An 18425-nucleotide genomic window follows, 5' to 3' on the forward strand; every position below is an offset into this window, starting at 1 on the left:
CCGGTGGGTGTGTCTGAGGAGTTTGTCTTGATTGTTAATTGATGTAGGAGGACCCAGGTCACCTTGGGCAAAATCATTCCCTGGGGAGGTAGGGAGAAGCTGTGGGAGGCAGCCGAAGTCCTTAATGAATATGTATTGTTAACATGAACATGGTCGTCTCATGACTGTCAATGCCCCAGACCCATGGGAATGCCAAGGTCTTCCCCTAGGTCCCACAAGGTTGTTGACAGTGTGTGCAAAAGGCTTATCAACTAAACTTCTTCCTCCTGAGTGACTACAACCCAGACGGCTGCACTTCAGAGACACCTCTGTCAAGATTAGCTAACCTGCTTTCTCCTTCAGCTGTATGTAAGCCTTCTTAGTTTCCAGGCTACTGGTGTGTCATGAGAACACACAGCCCACTCAGTCCTAGCTTTTCTGTACTATGGCCTGTTGTTTCTTCATTCCCCACTGCCCCAGTCAGGACAATCCCAGAGCTGTGCAGTTTACAGTAAGTGGTACCTGAAACAGGGTCCTCGACTACCAGAATGTTGGTTAGGTGAGTCCTGTGAGAGGCATGCAAATAAATGTCAGGGACAAGCAGAATCTAGAGATTGGCAGTTGCATGTTAGTATTTTGAAGAAGGTTTTTGAGGAACTGTAGAAGGTAAAATTGTTACAGCTACATCGAATTTTTAGACCATGTTTAGGAGACCTGTTCTGAAGGGATAGAAGGGATAGTAAATTTGACTATTTGAGAAAAAGTGGTAGAAAAACTACTACGGGATACTCAGTTGAAGGGCAGAGAGGTATTTATCCTGTGATTAGCAGATAAAGGTAGATTTAGTATCCTGACACACAGATTAAAACCTATTGAAAAGTATTAAGTTAAGTCTAGTTCGGCCAATCACAGAGGCTAAGAATGCTCTCAGTTTCCACGGCCTATAGCTGAGACTTCTGTGCTGTAACAATGTTTTATCAATGTACTTGCAAAGGCTTTTACCTATGACTTTTTTGTTCTGTTACTTCAAAAAAATTCATTGAAACATAGAATTATGGGTTAGTCTAAATGTGGTTCCAGAATAAATTCTCTTTCCTATTTTAAGGTGAGAATTGCTTTTGTACAGACATAGAAGACAACATACTTGTCCTCTGACGTGCTTTGTTTTTATTAATAAATTATACTAATTTATTAATAAAATAAAATCATATTTTTATTAATAAATTTATATTTCATACTGGCTACAAACTACAGTTTTTCCTGAAAGACTCTTAAAAGAAGTCACCAGGCACTGAGGGCCCCAGAATGGAGGGGCTTCGAGCTGTTTCCCCATCTGGCAGAAGACAGAAACAGGACTTCAAACTTAAACTTTTGGGACTCCACATCGGGAGCCCTGCGCTGCATTCTGGGAGCAGGCCAAGGGCATCTCTCGCTTTGAAGCGCAGGGAGTGATGGGATTCGCCTAAACCGAGACCTTCCCAAGGAGCTCACTACCAGACAAGCACTCCGGAGGTAGTGCTATCCCGCGATTCCTGCGGCTCTCCCACCGCTAACCTTTCGACCTTGGCATAGACGCGCTGACGTCATAAGCGGAGCGACCGACTGGCGGCGCGTTTGGTTTGCGTCAGGCCTGGTTCTGGCTGTGGTCGCAGGCCTGAGCTCTGACTATGTGGTCTCCCTGGCGGTCCGGACCCTGAGCCGCCCAGGCATGTGGGCGATCGCGGGGCGGGCTCTCGCGCCGTGGGCCGCTGGGGCTGCGCGCTTGCTGCCTCCCTGTCCCCGGCACGCGGGTGTCTTGGAGCCAGGGGTCGCCTGCAGGCTCTTCAGCGCGGCGGAGCTCAAGGTGACAGGCTCACCCCAGGAAGGTGCAGGGCTTCCGCACGTGCACGGTGGGCGAGCTGCGAGCCGGAGTGGGGTGGGCTGTGCTTCACCTCCATCAGCTTCATGCCCGCTTAGGGCTGGTGTAGGTCACGAGCAGATGTTACTTCTAAAACCCTCCGAGAAGCTGCTTCTTTGTAGCATCGATTTTCTTACGTTTTAGTTTCTTGGGTAACTCGCTTGACTTGCATCCGATTTTGCAGCTTCAATGCTGCGTTGAGATAGTTATCAATTTTTGAAGATTGAGGGGATGCAAAGGCGTGGAGCGTTTTAGTCCCAGGCAAGGGACTTGTCGTTAGAAAAATGGATTTGTTTGTACTCGTCACAACTCAAGGCTTTTGAAAGTCGCGCAGTTCTGCATCGCTTTTTCGTAAATGCAGAAGGAAGACTACAATGTAGCTTTTACAGTTTTGATTGACTAATTCCCCTATACCTTTATCTGCTTTATACCGAGTAACACATAGAAGAAAGCTAAAACAAATGTTACAATCATTACAGTTTCATCAACTGAAATATCAACTGTGGCGGAAATGCCTAGAGAGCACACACACAACCCTCAATTTAACTTGGACACCAGTTTCCAGCAGTACGTGATGTGTCTAAGAGATTCCGCTTGATAAGGCATTCTCGGATTCCTGAGGAGTTAGCTATGTATGACTTTCATTCTCCATTCATGAAAGTAATGCACACTTAGCTCCATATATGAGGAAGTATTAAGTAAGGAGTTTTTATTCATATTTAGCTTTGTTTATGGAATTGATATATTTTTTAAGTCTTTTGTAATTTGTTCTTTGTAGTTAGGTGGAATCATACATCTTTATTAGGGAGCGGGGAGCGTAAAACACTGCAATAAGTGAAGTTGTCCATAGATTGAAAGAATTTTCTTTGAATTTGTAATTTGTTTTATGGAAACTTAACTGTGATATTCCCTTCCCTTCTTAGGAGAAACCTGACATGTCTAGATTTCCCGTCGAAGATATTAGGAATTTCAGTATCATTGCACATGTGGATCATGGCAAAAGTACTTTAGCTGACAGGCTCCTGGAACTAACAGGTAATTTTTATTGTATATCATACGCTCGTGATTACCTAGAGTAACTGGGAATTTATCTTTGCGATGATATCTGACCTTTTGGTATTTCATCTTCAATGTTTTCTGTTAATTGTATGATTCATGGATTTTGTTTTAAAGCCCAGAGAAATTAGTAAGTGCTTCTATTTCTAGGAACAATTGATAAGACACAGAAAAACAAGCAGGTTCTTGATAAATTACAAGTGGAGCGAGAAAGAGGAATCACTGTGAAGGCGCAGACAGCGTCTCTGTTTTACAGCTTTGGAGGAAAGCAGTACCTTCTAAATCTCATCGATACACCAGTAAGTTTCATATCATCTCCTCGAAGATGCTACTTAATCTTGTTATTACTTCAATCAAAATTATCTCATTTGGGGCCTAAATTCTGCACAACTGTCTTAGATTTTTTTCTTGTTTTGTTTTTATGCCAGTAAAACTTGCTTCCAATGTTTATAGAAGAACCACGTTTTATATTTTTTGTCATATCAGTAGACTAGCTATAACATCTGTTCCTTTAAAATATATAGCTAAGACTTAAAAGTACCCACATTTGCTTTTGTAGGGCCACGTTGATTTTAGTTATGAAGTGTCTAGGTCCCTTTCTGCGTGCCAAGGTGTTTTACTGGTGGTTGACGCAAATGAGGTAAGATCCTGCATTATATATGATCTGACATGCCCAGTTGGTTGTTTCATAAAGTTCTTAAAGTGCACTTTAAAAATACAACTTTTATATTTGAATAACAGATTTATTGTATTACTCTAGATCAAATTTATACTGAGGTGCTGACTCTCTCTGTTTAGCTTGGCTGTTTCTTTACCAGTAGTAATGTTGGTTTTGAACTCTAAAATGGAAGTGACACAGAAAAGCGGGAGTGGTATGAGTCACACGTCTGTAACGACATAAGAGTATGTGAGACGCCTGTAGAGTTTATTTTGGCTCACAGGTTTGGAGGTCATAGTCCGTGACTCATAGGCCTCATTGCCTTTGTGTTGTAGCTGGGGCTGGGGACAGAACTGCTCACCACTCAGGAAGCACAAAGAGTAAGGCCTAGGTCTTAGGCGTTGCTGGACCTGGCTCTGGCAGGCAGATGGCATATTGTATCATGATCTAAAATATCAGTTCGGTGAATATATATGGAATATGTTGAATTAGTAATTTTGTGGTACATTTAGTGTCAAGACAGTCACTTGGTCTCTCTTGTCTTGATATTTCCAGGGTATTCAAGCGCAAACTGTGGCAAACTTCTTTCTTGCCTTTGAAGCACAGTTGTCAGTAATTCCAGTTATAAACAAGGTAATCCAGATGAGACACCAGTGCTATTACTTACTGTACCTTCTAAAGATATCCAGTGTTTCACTGTGAAGTATAGCTAGTTACCATTCTTTCAGATTATCAGTGGCATTTGCCTCTGAATTTCATGTGATAGAATTGCAGGTCAGATATTCCTTGCATAGAGTTGAAAAGGTTTGTCTGAAGTGCATGGCCAAGAAAAGGCCATTTCTGTAAGAGGTGCCAGTCACACTGTCCTGGAGAAGAGGGGCTTAGAGCTAAGAATCAGTGCAGTCTATGAAACGGGACACATAAGTCTGCCTGTAGTGTAAAGTTAGATCTTAATTTAAAATTTCAAACCGCATTAAGTTGCATTTCTTGATATCACTGACAAGTGAAAAATAAGGCTAAATAGCTTTATATCTGACCTTATTTTCAAAATCTGATCTCATGGTCTTGATATACTCTGTCCTGCCTACATTTTTTTTTTTTGACTGTTTAGTTGCTTGAATTTTCTTTAGTTGTCATGCTTGTTAAAATCATGTTGATGATATATAGATTATTTTACATATTTTTGAAAAAGTCATGGGCAGGTCAGTTAGGTTAAATCACAGAAGACTATTGATCTCAGAGTATTATTACTGTGGACTAATTTTATTCTTGCTTTGCTCACTAAGTAATTTTGTTTAAAGATAGATCTGAAGAATGCTGATCCTGAAAGGGTTGGGAAGCAGATTGAAAAAGTGTTCGATATCCCTAGTGAGGAATGTATTAAGGTAAATACTTCTTGGTTGTCCTATTGCTGTGATGCAACGCCATGGCCAGAGCAACTTGGGGAGGACATGGTCTATTTGGCTTCTACTTCATTAAGCCATCACTGAAGGAAGTCAGGGGAGGAACCTATAGGCAGGAGCTGGAGCAGAGGCCATGGAGGGGTGCTATATGCTGGCTTGCCCCAATGGCTGGTTCAGCCTGCTTTCTTTTTTTTTATTATTATTAATTTTTTTTTATTAACTTGAATATTTCTTATTTACATTTCGAGTGTTATTCCCTTTCCCGGTTTCCGGGCAAACATTCCCCTAACCCCTTCCCCTCCCCTTCTCTATGGGTGTTCCCCTTCCCATCCTCCCCCCATTACCGCCCTCCCCCCAACAATCACGTTCACTGGGGGTTCAGTCTTAACAGGACCCAGGGCTTCCCCTTCCACTGGTGCTCTTACTAGGATATTCATTGCTACCTATGAGGTCAGAGTCCAGGGTCAGTCCATGTATAGTCTTTAGGTAGTGGCTTAGTCCCTGGAAGCTCTGGTTGCTTGGCATTGTTGTTCATATGGGGTCTTGAGCCCCTTCAAGCTCTTCCAGTTCATTCTCTGATTCCTTCAACGGGGGTCCCGTTCTCAGTTCAGTGGTTTGCTGCTGGCATTCGCCTCTGTATTTGCTGTATTCTGGCTGTGTCTCTCAGGAGAGATCTACATCCGGCTCCTGTCAGCCTGCACTTCTTTGCTTCATCCATCTTGTCTAATTGGGTGGCTGTATATGTATGGGCCACATGTGGGGCAGTCAGCCTGCTTTCTTATAGAGCCTGGGACCACCAGCTCAGGCATAGCACCACCTACAATGGGCAGGGTCCTTTCCCATCAGACACTAATTAAGACAATGCTGCACATTCTTGTCTACAGCCTGATCTTTTGGAGGCATTTTCTCAGCTGAGGTTACCGTCTCTCAGACGACTGCTCTGTGTCAAGTTGACATAAAACTAGCCGGCACAACTACTGATTGCTCTTTGCGAAATGTCAGGTGACTGACCTGACTGAGTCCCTTGCACTCCCAACACCTTTTTAGTTTTAGAGTGCTGTTTATTATTTCATTAGATCAGGTGAGAAAACCCCCCTTACAGTGTGAGGATAGACATGTAGCTGCATTACTTACAGATTTAGCCTGTGTCAGGACTAGAACAAAGCCTTTGAAACTCATTTTAGAATTAATTTTTTTTAAGGATCTATTTACTTAATTTTATCTATGTGTACATGTGTGTGCCAGCACCAAAACTGCGCCATATACAGTTGCCCAAAGAAGGACAGATGTAGGAGTTGGATCCCATGTAACTGGAGGTTCAGGAGGTATGATGTGGATGCTGGACCGGAACCCTGGTGTGTTCTAAGAGGAAGCAAGTGCTTTCAACCTCTGGCCCATCTCTCCAGCCCTTAGCATCACTTTTCATAAGTTATTTTGTCTGTGTAGAAATTTTGTCTTTGAAGAGCAGTTATTTTCGGACTTGATAGGTATTTGGCTAGAGTGATGCATTCAATTGAAAGGTATTTTACTCACAAAAACTGTTGTTTCAATTCTTATTCCATTGCTTTTTGAACACACTACACTAAGAATACTCTTATACTTCAATCCTGGAACCATATTGCTACGAACACCTAATGATGGGAAGAAATCCCTAATCTTTTTCTGTGTTCATACAAAGAATAAGGGGATCCTTCCTTGTGATCATGAATAAGGAGCCCCCAGGAAGGATGAGTGTAGCCTTACATCTCAGTGCTTTGATTTCTACACACTTTCAGATTTCTGCGAAACTCGGGACAAACGTTGCCAGTGTGCTCCAGGCAGTCATTGAACGAATACCTCCGTAAGCATTCTGCTACTACACTGTTCACTCATAGTTGATAGTTTAAAGCAGATTTAGAGTTTAATGATTTGTAGACACTTATAATGCACTAGTTTAGATTAATAAGCCATCAATCGATCTGTCAATTTTAACTGGTGAATATGGCATGTAATCGTGCAGTGGGTTGGGATGAGATTTTGTGTTTAGTAATGTAATGAGGTCAAGGTCAGTATAGTGAGGCAGGAAAAGGCAACAGTGGTGCTGCCGTCCGGTAGCCGTGGTGTAGGAGGGAGCACATCAGCATTTGTTTGCTTCTTGATGAGTACACAGCATAAACTTCAAACTGTAGAACTGATGGCTGAATTTAATACAGTTTATAGAAAATTTTGCTTTGGCTTTTGAGTGATTTCTTTTGTGAAATTAAAATAAGTTAAACATACTTCTTAGGTTGAAAATTGGCATTTTCTTATATATACCTAATTTTATCTTTTATAATAGTCCAAAAGTACATCGTGAAAACCCGCTGAAAGCTTTGGTATTTGACTCCACCTTTGACCAGTACAGAGGTGTTGTAGCCAACATAGCGCTGTTTGATGGAATGGTTTCCAAGGGAGATAAAATTGTGTCTGCACACACTAAAAAAACATATGAAGTCAATGAAGTAGGCATTTTGAATCCTAATGAACAACCAACTCATAAATTGTAAGTAATTTGTTATAAGATAATGTAATAAATTTATGTATGTTTCTCTCAATGTGTTCAGAATAATCATAATGTAGAATTAAGAAAACTGATGCTCTATGCAAATATACATTCAGATACTTAAAAGGATCATGTGTGTGAATAGTAGGTAGTTTATGAATAATATATAGATGATAGGTTTTATTAATTAGTAGAAATAACTTAGTGATCTAGTATAGGCTTGTCTTTTAAATGTATTTGATAGAACAGTTAAGTACTAATTAGGGCTCCTCAACTATTATCCAGTGGATTTTTTTTCTTTTACTTTTAATCTCATTACAACTAAATTTTGCAATATAAGATACTATAAACTGTAAAAGAGACCATTCTTTTCTTCACTGTGGAATTTAGGATTAAACCTAAGCCTAGATTAATTAAAATGTATTTTAATTAATATTTAATTTAAATATTGAAACCATATTTGAGTTAGTTATGAGACAGCTGCCGAGTGGCTACTGATACTGAGAAGACATGACATCAGGCCCTTAGTTTATGCTTCTCGGGTGAAAGTGAAGGCGTTGAATATTCTGAGTACATGGATCATATCGCACAGTGACATGCTGTGTCTTTAAAGCCTCATGCGAATCACTGCATGTTAGAGTCAGTTCATTTTAATGTTAGTGGAGTCTTTCTAAATTAAGTCCATACATATGTTGAATACAGGTATTCAACATTAATTACTGCATCTTTATTGAAGGCGTTCCTTGCAACCTACGTGCAGCTGAGTCTGTTACTATGAATCTGACCTTTTCATGTGGAAGTCAGATGTGTTACATACTTAGATTTTTCTGTTTGGTTGAACATTTATCTTTTTCCCCTTCTTAATGAGCCTACATCACATAATACTAGGCATGACAGTCTCCTGAAGTTTTCTCCAGTGGTACAGTTTTACAGTGTATATAGGGGCATGTGTAGTTTACAGAAGGCAGGCACAGTCACAGGCAGGTTTAGGTCTCTAGACACTGGGCAATGGATAAGACATGCTGCTGTTTTCTGCTGAACTTTAGAGGTTGAAGATGGGTATGTGACCCTTACTTGTTTGGGAATTTCCTAGGGAATTTGCACATAACAACAGAAAAGCAGTAAATATTTGCATATACTAATTTTATTTAGATATGCAGGACAGGTGGGCTTTCTGATTGCTGGGATGAAAGATGTCACTGAAGCACAAATAGGAGACACATTATATTTACATAATCATCCAGTGGAGCCCTTGCCTGGGTTTAAATCAGCGAAACCAATGGTATTTGCAGGTGAGGAGCTCAAAAATTGAAGACAAGGGGCCAAAATATTTTTAATTAAAATTCTGTTTTGTGATGAAAACAAATGTAATAGAAGATAATATATATTTTTGTAGATCTGTTTGTAATAGATATTATACATACATATGTAATATATATGTATGATATATGTATGTATATGCTATTTCATTTGCTTGTATATTTGTATGTGGTATTTCTATATATCATGGTGACATATGAGATCATTTGGGATCCCTTAAGAATTAAGTGACTAATTAGGAGATCCTAGTAACATGAACTTTCTTATTTTTCTGAGAAGTTAGTCGATTATATTTGAAAATTTTTTCTCTAATTAGGCTGTTTTGATTACAGTTCTCAGTAGAATTAATGAGTTCCCTCCTCTTAGTTACACTCTGTTCCTGTGGATGAAGTAGACCACTGTGTAGCCTGTACTGTGTAACATCAGACCATCCATTCCTTTGAGCATTGCACATATAGAGAGGACTGACTGAGGTGCCTCTGCTTACTCTAACCCACCCAGCTTGTCTGACCCCTGCTTTCTCCTCACAGTGCCCTCTCAGCAGAGGTCATAACTTTATGGTTGCTGTGCTTAGATAGACTCAGTCATTTGATTTCAGGAGGTTTGTAAAGTGTAAACTTAAGCAGGAGGTAAAGACATTGGTGTGATCAGCAGTAGCTCCCGTAGTTCTAAGCAGTAAATTTCTGAGCCCAGAGCCACATTTCCTGTAGTAATTAGTCCAGAAACTAACTCCAGTGTCCTGTTCATTTCTGGTGCAATTCCCCACCTACTGATGTTTCTACTTAGAGTGGCACTGTAAGTAGTACTTAGAGTGTGTACTTTTGCTTTTTAAAATAAACATGCTTTGCCTAATTATTAGTAAACTTGATTCCCTTTGTGGTTTACATGTTTTTCTTCTTTTTGTATTTCTCTGAAAGCATAGAATCACTGTAGCATATCACAATTGTACATCATTAATGCTAATGGATTCTAAGATAAGCTTGCAACCAATTATAGAAAAAGGATATGAGTGCCAGATGGTTAATTTTGAATGTGACAGTATTTCTATTATGTCTGTATCCCCAGGAGTGTACCCTATAGACCAATCCGAATATAATAACCTCAAGAGTGCTATAGAAAAACTGACCTTAAATGACTCCAGTGTGACAGTGCATCGGGACAGTAGTCTGGCCCTGGGTGCTGGCTGGAGGTAAGGACATTACATCAGAGTCACATTGTGTAGGAAGATACCTTCTGATTGGATGTGTTGTTCATGAACATTTCTGAAGATCAGACTAAAAATATTTTTTTAATATTTTGGGGTTGGGGTGGAGGGTTTGAGACAGGATCTTACTATATTGCCCTGGCCATCCTAGAACTAGCTGTGGTAGACCAGGCTGGCCTCAAACTTACAGAGATTCACCTGTCTCTACAAATATATTTTTGTGTATATGTACACATGTATGTTTGGGTATGCACACCATGTGTGCATGCTCATGGGCCTGAGAGCAACCTTTGTCTCCACTTTATTTTTTAAGACAGTATCTGTCACTGACTCTGGAGATTACCCTGGTACCTTGTGTCTCCTCCCACCCAGGGGTCACAATTGCATCCCGCAGCTCCTGATTTTTTCCTCTAGGTCTTGGAGATCTAGATTTGGGGTCCTTATGCTTATACAGTGAGCACAATACCCACTCAGCCACTTTCACGGGCCCTAAAGATCCATTTCTATGAGTAAAATAAATACATCTCTTACTGTCTGCTCATGTCTCAAGTGCACCCATGTTTGTGGGTAATTTAAAACAGATTCACTGAAGAATTGGGTCTTATAAGTTTATACAAGAAATGCAAATTGCTGGAATGATTCTTGATTCCACCCTTTACCTCAAGTAGCACTGTGTTCACAACAGCAAACAGCCCAATAAAACAGAGATTTAAAGGAGTTTTGGTGGGTTTTTTTCCCCCTTGTCTCTAGGTTGGGATTTCTTGGACTTTTACATATGGAGGTGTTTAACCAGCGACTAGAGCAAGAGTATAATGCTTCTGTTATTTTGACAACCCCCACTGTTCCATACAAGGCTGTTCTTTCCTCTGCCAAATTAATAAAGGTACCTCACTATTTCTATTTTGTATCAGCCTAAAACAAAGTTTAATAAAGGTATGTACATGTATACACTAAATAAAAATGTTTTATTTAGTTGTAAGTAAATCACTATTAAGAGTGATTTATTTTTGAGTAAAGGTAATAAAAATTTTTATTCTAAAACGAGTTCATGTTTCATGTTTCTTAGCTCAGTCTCTTCATTATCAAAATTAGTCTGGTAATGACAGTGAAAAGAACTAGTAATGAGAGGACCATTATAATTCAGCACAATTTGAACGATAATGTTGGTCAAAATAATTGATGTTATCAAAAGTCAGACATTCATTCTCACAGGATGATTTTAAGGTAGTGAGAGAAGCCGTACACATAAGTGGCAGTTTACAGTTCATCCAGACCACTGCTACCCTGAGCATAAACAAACTGATGTTATACACTAGTTATAGTACCCAGGTTAAAACATAGTGTTTTCATGCTTTTTTAGATGGTTCGTGGTATGTTTTATAAATTTTAGTAGCCAAAATGCTGTAATATATTATCATTACTAACAAAATTAAAAGGTGGTGATTAGAAGACTTTGTTGTTGTTGTTTCTTAGAAGAAAAGCTGTGTTGGGCACTAGTCTAATCTTCAGGTGTGTTTGTCCTTACTGCTGCTCCTTTGTTATTTGCAGTAAATTCAGTATGTTCTAAAATTGTACTTATGTGAAAAGCTAACCTTTAAGAAACATAACTGTGTTAGTGTTTGTTCTTAAATACTCTTCCCTTTCCTCACTTTTAGGAGTATAAAGAAAAGGAAATCACTATCATCAACCCTGCACAATTCCCTGATAAGTCCAAAGTAACAGAATATTTGGAACCTGTTGTTTTGGGCACTGTCATTACACCAACTGAATACAGTGGAAAAATAATGGAGCTTTGTCAGGTAGGAACAAAAGAGGGTACTGGAACAATGCTTATCAGCTTGTATTTCATAGGAGTCCTTCTGCTGAGAAATTTCATTTTACACGTTGGTTCTAAGTTTATCATTATCCGCTGAATACTTTAGTTAAAGGAATGAAAAAAAGTTACAGACTTATCCTGAAGGGACTTTTGTTATGATTTAGTCTATTTGTGCACTCAAAAGTGAGCATGGTGATTTTTAAGAACAGAGATTGCAAGCTTTAGTTTAAAAGGAATATAAGTGAAATGCAAAGTAGTGTTGTTTCTTCCCATATTAAAAACTCTTGCTCATAAATTTTTGGTAGATTCCATTCTGTTGACTTTTATTTATGAGAATTACATTTTGGACGTTAACGTCTGTAGTTTATTCACATCAATATTTGCGTGGATTATCATCAAACTTATCTTTCTTTAGGCACGAAGAGCAATTCAGAAAAATATGACTTTTATTGATGAAAACAGAGTTATGCTGAAATATCTCTTCCCTTTGAATGAAATCGTGGTAGACTTTTATGACTCTTTGAAGTCTCTGTCTTCCGGATATGCAAGGTGAGGAAATCCTGGTGATTGCAAGCATCTCAAAGGTTTGAAAATGGATGACTGTAAGGTCTTACTCTTCTGCTCTTTTACTAATTGCAGCTCTTGAAGACAGTTGAGGATCATAAGGTTAGGAAGCTTGGAGTGTTAGAGATATTACACAGCACTGACATTTCCTTCTAGGAGGAAAAGGGCTTATTATTTGTCAGACTGTTACTCTGAAAGGGAAGTACCCTCGTCAGTAAGAGGTTATTTATAGCCCCCATGGCTTAAGAGTTGTATATAATTTCAAAAAATATCTGTGACTGAATAACACTTAAATATCTATGTATGTTAATTGATTCACAGAGCATATACTTACAATTGAAAACTGGATATAAATATTGAGTATGAAGAATGCTGAATATGTACAGCACTTAACAATGTTGTGGTCAAGAATGGGTCCTCCCAGGAATATGTGGTCCATCTAATCAAAATCTGTGTATCTTAAGGGAGTACATGAAACCTAGCCAAATAAAAATACAAGAGTTGAGTGTGAGTAGCAAAAAGCCTTTTATAGGTTGGCGATTTAGCTCAGTCGTAGAGCGGTTGCCTAGCAAGCTCAAGGCCCTGGGTTCAGTCCTCAGCTCCAAAAAAAAAAAAAGCCTTTTATACTGTCTTCTGGCTACAATGGCTTTATGAGTCAAACATCTGACTAGCACGGTTAGCTTTGACCATTCTCGTGATAGCAGCTAACATGAGTGCTTGTCTCTGTTGATAAAGCTTTAACTACTCTGTGTGTACTAGGTTCACGTGTGTTACATGTCTGTAGGTTCTGACAAAAACTAATGTTCAAACTACAGATGTGTGTAGGACACCAGGTGCCCTTTCTTAATGGCATTGTCAGTGCATTACCTAGCACACTGTCTAACGTGCTGTCATTGGCAGTAGAAACCTCATGGCCACACACTGAGACAGTGCTAGCTGAGGAGCACCAGCTGCTGGCAACACTACAAAGGAGCTGACATTTGGTTTGGGTGGTTGATTTTCCTAGTTTACGTCAACCACTTCCTTTTCCTTCTTTATGGACTTATAGTACCTGTACTTGCCCTAATTTCATAAATGAAGGTTGATGCATTTGGTTCTTTACTATGGATGTATATATCCAGTAAGTGAAATGTTATGTGTGGTAATTATTTTACCCCGTTTCTTCAGGAGAGAGCAGGTAATGGAGGTTGTAGGGAGAAAAGAGTCTGTTGAGTGTATTTGACAGTATCACGCTTGTCCATGTTCCATTGTCCTTGTTAGTTTTGACTATGAAGATGCCGGTTACCAGACTGCAGATCTAATAAAAATGGATATTATGCTGAATGGCAATATCGTGGAGGAGCTGGTGACTGTGGTCCATAGGTAAGAAGGGTAAGAGATCGCCTGCTGTGAACACAGTCGCTTGGGTGTATTTCTGTAGTTGATGGGTCCTCACTTAGTGCCTGCTTTGTAAAACGTGGAAAGATAATTAAAATATATTTTTGTCTATTCGTTTTTCCTTCTGTTTTTACATCAGAAAAAATGTGACTTTTGTTGATGAAAACAGAGTTATGCTTAAATATCTCTTCCCTTTAAATAAAATCGTGGTAGACTTTTATGACTCTTTGAAGTTTCTGTCTTCCGGATATGCAAGGTGAGGAAATTATGGAGATCAAAAACACTTGTAGTAAGTACAGAATTATCATAACCAAAGGAGTAGTATTGTAGAAATAATTTCCCTTTATTGTGTTAAAGCACAAGAGAGTGTTCTTTAATTTTATAATCATCTAGGTTTATACTGATAAAAAGATTTTCATAGCCATGAAAATCATTTATGATAATGAAAACGTCAAGTATATGTGTTCACAAACTGGCAGACTGATATTATGCTATATTTATGCAATCGTAGGTTATAGTATAGATTAATACATAATTACAGAAAATGCCAATTAAGTACAAAGTGTTGAGTTCTATTTGAACCTCTTAAAATTCCCCTTACTGTTAATTACTGCAGTGGACTTTGAAGATAATTTAAATCTTTATATTTAGGATAGCTGTATTTTTCTTTCTCAGAGAGAAAGCATACACTGTTGGCAAAAGCATATGTGAACGTCTAAAGGATTCTCTTCCCAGACAGCTATTTGAGATCGCAGTTCAAGCAGCTATTGGAAGCAAAGTAATTGCAAGAGAAACGTGAGTTCAAACTCATTTTCCTTTGAGGCTGGCTTTAGAAATATACCTGAAAACCAGACTAAACTTTTAATTAATCATGGTGTATGCTTTATTCACATAGATCACGAGATGATAAATGTCTTATTACTTTGGATTACTACATTAAGTGATGATACTTACAATTGTATAATTTATGAAAGTTTAAGGAATTTATTTCTAGTGAATTTCTAGGTTAAGGTTCCATTCAATGGATTATAATGTCTGAATTGTTATAATAATTCAGATAGACTCTGATAGGAACAGAACCTAAAAGTAGTAATAAAATGTTTTCTCTGAAGCATTATAAATACCACGTTAGGTTTTGTTTTCCAGGTTAGGTCCCTCATGTGGTTTATAGCCGGTATGGGAAGTATGGTAATTTTTGCAGAAAGCTAGCATTGTCGATAAAATCAGGCTCCTGCAGCAACAAGGATAGTCTCTGGTAGCACTTCCCCTTGTCGGTCTGTTAGGAATCTTATGACCCTGGATATTCATTCTGTCTCCTCAGTTATAACAGACTGCGACTTGCTATTCAGTTATAGCTGAACCTCAGCCTGATGCATCAGTACTAGTTACCTACCATTTATATATATATATACCATACATACCTTATACACACACACATTTATACACACACACACACACACCATACATACCTTATACACACGCGCACACACACACGCACACACATACACACGCCCATTATAGGAATGATTTCATTTTGAACACTATTTTGTCTCAGTTACCCAGTGTCCAAGAAAATTCAGAATTAGGCAGAATACCAGGGAACATCCTAAAAAGTAGAACAGTTAGCATATGGTCATTTTTATATAAATTATATTGTAAGCACATTAAGAAAAACAAAGTAGATGTAAAAACAATTATTAAAAGAATCTCTTAAGAGATACCTTTCAAAGTTAGTGATCTGGAAGTGTCAGTTGTAGTAAAATTGATGGTTGGATCTATTAACAGTAGTTTGCTTGAGAATGGTTTTATAAAATCCTAGGTTTAGTAGTAAGTCCTTTAGTAGTCACTATCTATTTGCAGTTAGGTCAGAATATGATGATTTAATTAGTTCAAATAGTGCTATTCAAAGTATGTCTAGGTTGAGCTGGAAATAATGCAGTGTGTTTTATTAAAGTCATGAATGCTCATATTCCTATTTATGCATACCACAAGCAATGACCTTTCTCACTAAAGGATACGACAGTAAAATGAGATTTTTTTGTGTGTGTGTCTCTTACATTAAGTATATGGAAATAAATACACAAACATTTGAACTACTTACATAGGCAATTTTATCTAAACACTGTCACTAAATATTTTATCAAAAGTAAAGCTGTGTATAGAAATTATGCTTTTAAACTGTATTTCTTCTTTTACAGTGTGAAAGCCTATAGGAAAAATGTTTTGGCAAAATGTGTATGTATCTTTCTACTTTACTATATTTAATGAGTTTAAGATCAAAGGTGTTATAATTTGGTTTCTATTTTAGTCTTAATGTACCATGCATTTCATCTCCAAGTTTCATTTTAAATGGGTAAATTTCTATTTAACCATATTAGAGTCTTCATTTTAACTACATTTAAAAATGCTTGTCATTATCTCTTTTCTTATGTAATATCATCAAAAGAAGAATTTTAATTTTATACATAATGAAAAAGATGTATAGTGACTGTTTCTTACAGTTGGAAGAGAGTGGAAATTGAAGTCTACCTTGCTACATTGATTTTTGGATAGCCTATTTGTGTATATGAACACAAAAGGCCTTTTCTAAGTGTTTGGTAGAATTTCTGGCACAGGTCTGCCTGAGAGTCTGTATTAAGCTGCAGCTGTACATTATGCTTATCCTAAATGAAAACATTGATAGTTGAGGAGGGGTCAAGTGAGGGCCTGTGGGTCCTAATGATATGTTTATGGTTTTGGTGTTTTCTTGGTGGAATTCTGTAATCATTTCCTTTGAACCAATTTGGATTTCTTATTTTTCAGTATGGTGGTGATATTACCAGAAAAATGAAACTTTTGAAGAGACAAGCAGAAGGGAAAAAAAAGCTGAGGAAGATTGGCAACATTGAGATTCCAAAAGATGCTTTTATAAAAGTCCTGAAAACCCAGCCTAATAAATGACTCAGGAAAAGCAGGACTTCTGTTTCTTGTAATTTACATTGACAACAGATTGAAAGAAAACTCTGAAGTGCTTATTACTTTCAGGGTCTGCAACTATGACCTACTTCAGTGCTTCTCAACCTTCCTAAAGAGGCCACCCTTTAGTACAGTTCCTCATGTTGTGGTAATCCCAACCATAAAATTATTTTTGTTGCTGTAATTCATAACTGTAATTTTGCTACTTTCATGAATCATAATGTAAATATTTGAAATGAGGATGTCAGATACGCACCCTCTGTGAAAGGGTTGTTTGACCCGAGGTTGAGAAGTGCTGACGTGTTGGTAGAGAAGATCTTAAATGTATGTACGCTACATTGCTTATTCTCTTACGTTCTACTCACGGAATCTCCCCAAAATCCCTCACCTATCTTTCAGATTGAGATTATATTACTACACCCTGCACAGGGAGCTTTGGAAAGTAAAGGAGCTTAATACATTTTAAATATTCATGAAGGCAGGCCTATTATACATTTAATCACAGTGAATCTTAACTTTTTCATATGCTTTTTTGTTTTTTTTTTTTTTGTTTTCAGTGTTTTGAGACATGATCCTGCCATGTAGCATGGCTAGCCCAATGTCTTAGTTTATTGCTGTGAAGAGACACTGTGACCTCAGCAACTCTTATAAAGGCAAACATTTCCTTGGGGCTGGCTTACGGTTTCAGTGGATTAGTCCACTATTGTGGGACTGGAGCATAGTGGGAAGCATGGCAGCAGGCAGGCAGGCATGGTGCTGGAGAAGCGGCTGAGAGCTCTGCATTCTAGTCTGCAGGCGGCGGCAGCAGTCACACTAGGCCTAGCTCGAGCATGTGCCATCTCAAAGCTCATTTCCACAGGGACGCACGGTCATCAACAAGGACGCACTTCCTAATAGTGCTACCCCACCTGAGAGTACCATTCCCTGTGGGCCAGCATTCACACAGGAGTTTATAGGTGGTATTTCTGGTCAGACCACCACATGCAGGATTCCTTCACAGGCTCGGCTGACCTCAGACTTGTGACGGTCCTCCCACCTTAGCCTTCTCACTGCTGGGATTTTATAGCCATGTGCTACCATCTTCAACTTCTGCATGGGTTTTCTTCCAGAGACTAAGCGGAGCCCTAATTACATCGATTAACTTTCCAAATCACCTTGTTTCAATTTTTCGCTCAATCACTGTATCTGATATATAGGAATTGTTACTAAGAAAGAGACTCAAAAAACTGTGTTACCAGACATTTGTTCTGGCTTTTTATGCCTATACATTTAATCAAGCATTTCTGAAACTAAGTTATACATACCGGTTAAAGTTTAGGATAGGGCCGCATCTTGTTTTTGACAGTCTTGAGTACATTCATGAAAAGTGACATACATTTGATATTAGCACCAGCTGTTAGTAACTGTCACCTAAACGAACCTAAATGACACAACTAATAAGTGGCATAGTTTCATGTTCATTCACGACAAACTGAAAAATGTATTCCTGCAAGAAAGAGTCTTGATTCTGGATTTTACTTTCTGCCTTCTACCTTGTACATACCTAGTAGCAAAAAAGGTTACTGATGTGTCTTCACGTTTTGATGGGATTTTAAAGTGAGGACTTACAAGTTAGGTAGCCTTAGTTTATCCTCTTATATAAGTCATCTCACTTCTCCCAGCCTGATTTGCTAGG

The 18425-nt window shown here is 38.5% G+C and overlaps 1 protein-coding gene across 1 annotated transcript; it reads left to right on the plus strand.

The window, feature by feature from the left end:
• The first annotated feature begins 1611 nt into the window (after nucleotides 1–1611).
• Nucleotides 1612–16751, plus strand: Guf1 (GUF1 homolog, GTPase). Its single transcript, XM_032916424.1, has 17 exons — nucleotides 1612–1822; nucleotides 2800–2911; nucleotides 3083–3231; nucleotides 3492–3572; nucleotides 4146–4223; nucleotides 4892–4975; nucleotides 6769–6833; nucleotides 7311–7514; nucleotides 8667–8806; nucleotides 9900–10023; nucleotides 10789–10921; nucleotides 11694–11837; nucleotides 12270–12403; nucleotides 13679–13780; nucleotides 14471–14590; nucleotides 15994–16030; nucleotides 16598–16751. Exons 1-17 carry the CDS (start codon nucleotides 1688–1690, stop codon nucleotides 16733–16735), a joined length of 1980 nt encoding a protein of 659 aa, XP_032772315.1. The 5' UTR covers nucleotides 1612–1687; the 3' UTR covers nucleotides 16736–16751.
• Nucleotides 16752–18425: the final 1674 nt, after the last annotated feature.

This window comes from Rattus rattus, chromosome 11 (assembly GCF_011064425.1).
Source record: "Rattus rattus isolate New Zealand chromosome 11, Rrattus_CSIRO_v1, whole genome shotgun sequence".
NCBI classification, from domain to species: domain Eukaryota; kingdom Metazoa; phylum Chordata; class Mammalia; order Rodentia; family Muridae; genus Rattus; species Rattus rattus.